This window comes from Ruditapes philippinarum, unplaced genomic scaffold (assembly GCF_026571515.1).
Source record: "Ruditapes philippinarum isolate M1 unplaced genomic scaffold, ASM2657151v2 ctg4436_1_1_1_1, whole genome shotgun sequence".
In the NCBI taxonomy this organism is placed as follows: domain Eukaryota; kingdom Metazoa; phylum Mollusca; class Bivalvia; order Venerida; family Veneridae; genus Ruditapes; species Ruditapes philippinarum.
In genome coordinates, this window is record NW_026857946.1 from 56,007 (window position 1) to 64,806 (window position 8,800).

The 8,800-nt window shown below is 31.7% G+C and overlaps 1 protein-coding gene across 1 annotated transcript; it reads right to left on the reverse strand.

The window, feature by feature from the left end:
• Window positions 1-334: 334 nt before the first annotated feature.
• On the reverse strand, window positions 335-8,350 carry LOC132751573 (uncharacterized). The gene is made up of 4 exons (XM_060741752.1): window positions 8,325-8,350; window positions 5,791-5,922; window positions 4,061-4,151; window positions 335-3,830 (listed from the first exon to the last, which is right to left on the reverse strand). The coding sequence occupies exons 2-4, from the start codon at window positions 5,804-5,806 to the stop codon at window positions 3,230-3,232; spliced, it is 708 nt and encodes a 235-aa protein (XP_060597735.1). The 5' UTR covers window positions 5,807-5,922; window positions 8,325-8,350; the 3' UTR covers window positions 335-3,229.
• Between the last annotated feature and the right edge of the window lie 450 nt (window positions 8,351-8,800).

The following is an 8,800-nucleotide window of genomic DNA, read 5'->3' on the forward strand; positions in this document are numbered from 1 at the left end:
AAACTTTCAAGAAAAGACTCACAGGGTAGATATTTGGCTTGCGTGACCCAAATGCATGAACGTCTTTATTTATAACACGAAATCCTGCCATAAAACATGAAACCCTTTATTGTAAAATGTTAAATTGGTAACACTGATGATATTAGTTATATTGTCATCTGTTATCAATTTCGTTTTGTGTCAATCTTTACAATTGTATAGATAAAATTTAATTTTATGTTTCTTTAAGAACCTATTATAGGAAACGTTCATTGAGAACGCGGGTATTTGAAAAGATCGGCTGTTTCTGATAAGTACAAAATTCATTAACAACCAGCAGTAAAAACATAACAGATAATGATGCTCATTTAAACAATTTAGTATATATGAACCATGCACCTTACAAAGGATACAAAAAAGCTGTTAACTGTTTTTCAAGTCTTAAAGGCAGGACTATCACCCGTACTTTAAAGCATAACTTGAAACTTCAAGTTTCATAACAGTTATAACTTTGAAGATTGGAATTTGAGTGCATGTGGGAGAAGCGTAATGTAAAAAGTTTCATCAATTGTAACATGCACTAAAACCGTTTATTATTATTTCATTAAGATATATTCCACGAACACGCAATCCATGACCAAACAAATGTAAAAGAACGCTCATGTTTTCATAGAAAGCACGAATACGACACAGCGGAAACGGCTGTTGCAGAACTGAATAAGCATACTTGTAATGAAGGTGAAACAAATGAATATTAAGATGCGGTGATGGAAACCTCCATCACGTTAATTGTGATTTGTCGAAACACATCAAAACTGATATTGTATACGGAGCATGCTATCAAGTTTATGAATGTCCAAATGATTTTGTTTTTTTAAAAGAACAAAGTACTTCTACTGAATAAGGAGACACAGTCATATATATGATGCAATACTGGGTAAAATAAGAAACAGGCGAGGCCTATTGAGTTCCATTGCATTTTTACAAATTATTTTGAATGGTACTATATCAGTGTTATTGAAAAGACAATAGTAAAAACACTCATAAGTTATTTGCAGAAAAGAAATTATCATGCTTTCTTTTAATCAAGACGATTTTAGGTGTTAAATATGCTGTTATGATCAGTAATCAGTAAATGGTAATTAAAATCGTCAGCTATATATAGTTTTATTTTTCTTCCTCAGACGTAGACTGTCGATGTCCTTCTTGACTTCCTGTGTAATGCACCGGGATGAACTGAATAAAAGCAAGTATAACATTTGTCATTTTAAGCCCCTCACAAGAGTCATTAGATTACCAAGACACAGATATACGGACCATAGATCAAACGGTCATAATCAAGAACTGACCGCAATGGAAAATACATGTGTACAGTGCCTTATCGCTAAAATATGTAAATGACCTTTTGATGCAGCATAAGTAATTTGCTAGTAATATATTATTTCCTCTCAAAATATATTCGATAGGACAAATTTGAGGTCATAATTGAAAGTTTAACATTGTGAAAAGGGCTACGCTCTTCAAAATAAGTTACGAAGTTTCTATTTCTGTGGTTGCTCATCATGCTTAAATATGTATTGTCGTAATTTTATTAGTTTTAAGTTAAACCCAGTGATAACAAACCTTATGTACTGTTTATGATATATAATATATTTTCCACTTCAGACTTTTTACAAGCTCACAAAATCTTGTTTAAGTTATCTTATGGAGATTTAACTCATAAAGTGCGAACTGATAAACATATTTGGTCCAAAGTCATATCTCAGATGTAAAATTATCAAAATTCACTTTTTATTTACATCAATCCCTTTTTCTATATAATATATATTCATTCACATAATAAATAATAAAAAAGATTTGCCTATTGAGTAGGAAGCTCAAACAGTATACAAAATCTTATTATTTAAGGCTCTTTAATGTGAAGAAGCAGTTCAAACTGAATCTGATTACTAATCTCTGTGGTTTGCTTCATTTTGTCAATTGGTATATGTCTCCATGATGTCCATTTCTGAGTTTTAGTCAGTGGGTTGGTACTTTTGTTGACACATGCTTTACGCAGTACCAGCTAAACTAAAAACCTTTAGAACTTGAACTTTTGGAGATTAAAACTTTGTTACTCATGATATCATCAACAAACAAAAGCCAAGAGATTGCAATATTGTAGTGATGCAAATTTAGAGCGTAAGAATCTTATTCGGACGAGTGGACAACTGACAAACCGCCATTATAACCAATAAGCGACAAGTTTTGAACATCATATAAGGTTCATGTGAACTAAAAAGGCCATAAAATATTACTTTGATATCACCTTAAAAGTTTATCGATTTTCTTCCAAGACTTTTACTAGATATTCTACATACTGTAAAGACAACTTTGCGAAAAGTGAGTAGCAAATACTACAGATTTATTAAATTAAATTTCCAAATTTCTGAATGAGGATAATATACATTAAATCAATTGAAATGCTTTACATTAAATATATTTTATGTTTTCTTAAATTGATATGAATTATTGCAGTGTAGTATTGTTTTATTTAAACAATTTTTATAGGTTAATATCTTATTTTTATTTGTTTAAAATTCTTGAAACAAAGTGATCTCTCGGAAGCATTAATCACAACAAAATTACAAGAGAACTGAAGACTCGGTTTGACTGAGTCTGTATATGAGGGATAGATAATAAGTGCAACATCCCTCACGCCCCCTAGCACCGGCTTGAGCGGTATAACAACACCGAAGTGAAGTAAGGGGCAACTTCTTACAGCTGCCACACGGCACTTGACACCTGCTGTTGTGAAGTATAAAATTCTGGAAACAAAGTGATCCCTTGGAGCATTTATCACAACAAAATTACAAGAGAACTGCAGACTCGGTTTGATTGAGTCTGTACATGAGGGATGATGAATAAGTGCACCGTTTTGAGTGGTACTCAATTCGTGCTGGCATCAATGATCCCGAAGGATTAAGTCACACCGACACGTGTACATTTAAGATCTAGTTTTCCTAGTGGAGGAGGATCTCAGTTGTGTCCCTGCATGCAGTTTTATTAAAAAAAGAAGCAGATAAATGCTCAAAATCGTTCAATAATCAATTTCACTATTAAATTGAAGTTATTCAATTTCCCGGAATAAATGTTACTTATTTTGAGAAGGGTTTTTTTTGTTAACCTGAGCTTGAAACAGGTAAATGATTTAGTTGATAATTACTAACGCAAACAGTTTTAAGAGTTTCAAAACAACGCCTTTTTGCTCTCAATAGGTACCGTTCATATGATTGTATGTGTCAACCTCAACGCGCAGATTATTTTCATAATCCCTTTTAACATCATCATAATCGTTTTCTTGCTTGTCAGGTACACCATAGATATTGTCTGTTTTATCATTGTTCATAAAGTTTCTGGTTATGTGATTATATTTGTCAGTTTCGCTTAATGTTTCAGATAATTTTTTTACACATTCAGCATTCTGTAATGCTTTTATTTTTATAGCTGCATTCTCGGTGGTGTCATAAACGTTATCAAATTGGGTACCAAACTTTTTATTGAAATGTATTATATTATAATCGTCGTTGACACCTCTTCCATCTCTCCTGGAATTTGAAATATCACCATCGGCATGAGATTCTCTGGAGCCGGGTTCAAGAATGAAGTAATTATGTGCATAATTACTATTGTCTACGTCAAGATCTTGATGAAGGGTTACGTTATTGTTTCCTTTAAAATCGTTTATTTGTTCATTTTCAGCTCCTAGAGATTGATTACACAGATTGTTTTCAGCTTGATTCTTACCGGACGTTTCTTTAAATGAATCTTTCCGAGAAGAACTTTTAAAACACGTGTTTGGAATTTTGCCTCTGAAAAATAAAAACGAAATAACATTTATGTTTTTATGACACCGAAAAAAATATGTTAATGATTATAAACAAACAAAAGCATTTTTTGCTAAGCGTCACATTAATAAAACTTATTTATACATCTTTACCTGTAAAAGCATTCTTAAAACAAATTATCACAAATAATCTGACATATTATACGTAATCAAAAGCAAAGGTAAACTAGCAACAGAAAAAACAGAGTTACTTACCGTCGTTTCAACATTATTATGACAATAAAAATGGCTGCCACTATGAGTAAAATCACAACTGAAACACTGACAAGGATACTGACATTGGAACCTGCAAGATAACAAATGGTAAAACTTGAATGATCACATGGCACACCGTCCAGCCATGTCAAAAGGTATTATAATTTAATGTCAAAACTGTTCATAAAAGCGCAGATCTGATTGGCTTATTACCGTTGACGTCACGATAATTTTTGTAAGTATTATCCAATGCTTATTATTGTGTAGTATTTTGAATATTATCTAGTTTGATTTAAAAATTAAATGAAAATAAGCAAGTCTATTATATTTGATACTGTATATTTAAAGTCTTGAATAAGTATATCCCTTTTAACTTTGTCTCTTTTTGAGTGCCATGTATTCAAAATAGTTCTTGTAATTGTTTTCATCACTCAAAAGAACAGATATTGTGATAGTTAGTTTTAAGGACTTCAATACGGATATATTGACAATTGTTTTAAAATACCTTGCTATCCATTTATTTATGTCCTCTTTAATTTGTTAAAATTATTCTCGCAATTTAGATTGGTAATTAATTCCTGGTATTCTTACTTTAGATTGGTAATTAGGTCCTGATATTCTTACAGACACGATTGAAATATATTTTACAATAATGTTATTTTCAATAGGTAATAACATGCAATAATATTTCAATTATGATGTTAGTTTAGATCTTTGAAAATACGAGTACATGTATAAGACACATGTTCTGATAAAGATGATGGTATACGATATAACGATTTAAGACTTATGTTTCCGTTAATATATTGTTTTTCGGACTTACGACCTCAGACTTTAAGGTTAAAAAACATGTATCGATCTCAATATAAATTTCTTATTTTACGTTATTATGTTCATATATCCACCATTGAACAATTTTGTATTGGAATTATCCGTTATTAACTATGCATTATTCAGACATTGTTAAACGGGTTGAAAGGTTGAGTTTTTCAAGGCTAACGTAGTCTGTACCTTAAACCGCAAACGATTGTCACCTTGCGCATTTATGAACCACCAGAACAGCCTCTACAAACAGGAATTTGACAAAAGTACTACGGATATAGTTTTCTGTTTCTAGAGGCCGTTCAGTCATATCAGTATTAATATAAATATTAACAAGATGCCGTGTAAAGGCAAACTGAAATAACTTCAATAAAATTTGTCCTTCGACTTGTATGAAAGGCGTGGACTTTTTGCAGGACAACGCACACAAATAAGGTACTGTAATTACATTTTTAGAAAATGGCTGTCATTAAACAACCACCGTATCCTCAATTGACTTGGCACCCTGTGATTTTTTTCTGTTCCCAGGACTGAAAAACATCTTGAGTGTCATCGCTACAAGAGTGGACATGAGCTTAGTCGGCTATCTTTCAGTTATTAGAAAGTTTACCTATGGAGGAGTATGTCGAAGCATTAAAAATGAATTAAACGTCTGAAACGTTTCTTAAGTAGGATGACATTGAAATGGTTTAAAATAGGAAATTGTAAATGCTTGCTCTTTTCTTAAATTTTGTATAATATTATATTAATCTACTTTCGTATTCACATAAAATCTCCAATAAAAATGGCAATTTTGTATTCTGACAAGCTAAATGATTTCTTATAATATTACATTTGTATATTTTTTTTTACAAAACAAACCATTGAACAAAATTCGAATTCGGTTAGGAATTAAAAATGTCACTTACTTTCGAGTGCACTCATTTCGTCATTTGATTGAAAGCCTTTCGTTATATTTATAAACTCATTGTGGATACTAGATGTTAATGTTCTGTCAGTTATTCTTGATGTAAATGGAGTAATCGTATACGTAGAATTTCCTGTTGTTAAAAATATAATTGTGTTTGGTTTGAAAATCTGCAAAACCTTTTTTACAGTAAGTCTCCCCCTTTTTCAGCTTTGACATTCCATCGCCTCGAATCAGTCTAGGTCATATGACGAGTTCATGCGCCCCACTGTACTTTTTCCATGCACTAACGGGACTCAAGTAATAATATAACTGTCTTAATCACACTGTATTAATCACATATATTGAAAATTTAGAAGGTAGATCTTATGAAACAGAAAAAGAATCATTATTAAAACTGCAAGAAGAATTGACTTCTTTAAGGCAAGAAAAAATTGAAAGGCCATTTCGTAAGATCTAGTGCTAAGTGGACTGATTGCAGTAAAAAGCCAACCAACTATTTCTGTAATTTAGACAAATTTCATTATACAAGAAAATTATACCATTTTTTTACAGAAAAATGATGGATCAATAATAAAAAATCAGAGAGATATTTTACAGGAAGCAGACTCTTATCACAAGAAATTATGTACAAAATTAAAATTTGAGAGAACTATACAAGACAATTTTTTCTTGAAAATAATACTGATAATCTGAAGTAAAATACTCGCTGCGTCTGATGTTTCAGATTCTCTTTAAGGCCTTATAACATATACTGAAATTAGAGATACCTTAAATAATATAAAAAAATGACAAAAGTCTTGGATCTGATGTTTTTTCTGCATTTTTTAAGAATTCTCGAATAGAATTAGACATTTTATTATTTGATCTATAAACTGTGCATTTAATGAAGGTAATCATTCAATAATACAAAAAATGGAATCATTACTTGTATTCCAAAAGATAAAAAACCTAAACAATTCCTAAAACTTGGATACATATTTCTCTCGTAATTACTATTTATTATCTATCTTCTGGTTTTACAGCAAAAGATTGAAATCTGTATTTTAGATATTTTAATAAACAAGGATCAGACGGGTTTTGTTAAAGGCCGGTTTATAGGGGAAAATACACGAAAAATATCACAATTAGTCGATGACACTGCATTATTGTCAGATGGTTAAGAAAAATCATTACATAGTGCTTTAAATATTTTGGAACATTTTGCTATATTATCTGGTCTAAAATTTAATTTTGAGAAAAACACATGTTGTTTGAATAGGTTCTTTAAAGTATAGCATATGGTCCATCAAAATGGAAACTGAACTGTGTCAGTACACCATTCAAACTACGTGAATTTTATTTTAAAATTGATGTTAATTTGGATGAAATGATATCTCTGACCTTTGATGAAAATTTGAAAATATTCAAAATTCTATACAATACTGGAAAAAGAGAGAACTGACACCATTAGACGTATAAGTGCAATTAAGTCTTTACTATTGCCAATGTTAACTCAGTTTTCCAAATCCAAATAGACACTGGATAAATAATATAAATAAAATGTTTTTTCTTGAACACATAATGTATTGATCCACATCTGGATGGGCTGAAAGGAATCTTAAAATTAGCCTCATCAATTGTTAAAAACACAATCATTTTGGAAAATAAACTGTCAAAATGGTTCATGGTAAATTTCCCATGTGAAATATAATTATAAATATCAATGATTTGCTTATGATTAAATTTAAGATTGTTACAAGTGGATTAGTCTACACATATTCATTTTATTTTTCTAAGAAGCTCAAATATTTAAAAACAATAAAAAAACAACAACATTTAAACACAAAATCACCGCTAGGAATGTATCATTTGGATATTCTTATAAAATATTGTTAGAAGTAAATAAAATGCAAAACGATTCAAAATGAACTTAAATTTAAATACGTTGTATTTCATTGTAAGCCCATTCACAACAAGGACCAGCGGCCAGGAACCCATGAGGGCCCCAAACAAAATAAGAAGAGGGCATAAGGTAGAGCACGGACAGGATACTCACTCAATAATACTTTAAAGGAAATAATAGTAACCGACAAGGAAATCAGATACAATTTATTGAGTAAAAGGCCCATAACGTAAAAGGCACATGGGAAGGGAACTTGAAGTACGGGAAAGGGGGAGGGACCAAAATTTAAAAAAAAAAGTAGGGGCAAAAGGGAAGATACTTACCAAAGACGAGAAAACATCAAGGGTCACAAACACAAGTGTCACCAAAAAAAGTTTAAAACAACAAAGACATACATCTATGGAATACAGAAGGGCGCGGAATTGTCAGCAACATAAGCATTGCTAGGTAGGTTTAACCGATCATTGGTGACCAAACCTCACTCTTCGCTCCACCATCGTCCTATAAACGAGGTTTCATTTAACGTCACATACGTTGATTTTTTTATTGTTATTGAATAATTTAACAATGTGTAATATTAGATAATGCTTTCAGCAAGACGCTAATTAAAATGTTTGAATGAAAGAAATCTATGATAACTATAAACTTACGTGTTTGAAGAAAATATGGTTTCTTTGTACTGGACGCCTACGGGAACGCCTGGGGAAATCGCCGTTAGATGACGCAAACGATTTGATCTCTGCTCTAGGCACGGACATATCGAGTCCCGTTAAAATCACAGATGCAAGTAGATGTACCGACAGACATACTGGGAAACCACCGTTACTTAAAATTGCATTTGAGAATGCTGACCAGAAAATTGATGTTTTACGTGCAAAGAAAAAGCTAAAATCTGTTGCTGCATACAAAGATGTATACATCTTTGGTAGCAAAACGCATACCGAACGTATACTGGAACTTAATGCTAAAACATTATTGTCTCAAATTCCAAACGGGAATCAGTTTAGAGTAACTGGCAATGGTCGTATAGTGAAAAAAGATTCCCTGCATCAAAATAGTAGCGGTCGTTCAGATAGTGGCGGCAGTTAATCCAACGCCCGGTTGACTGAACAATCCATATCGATAT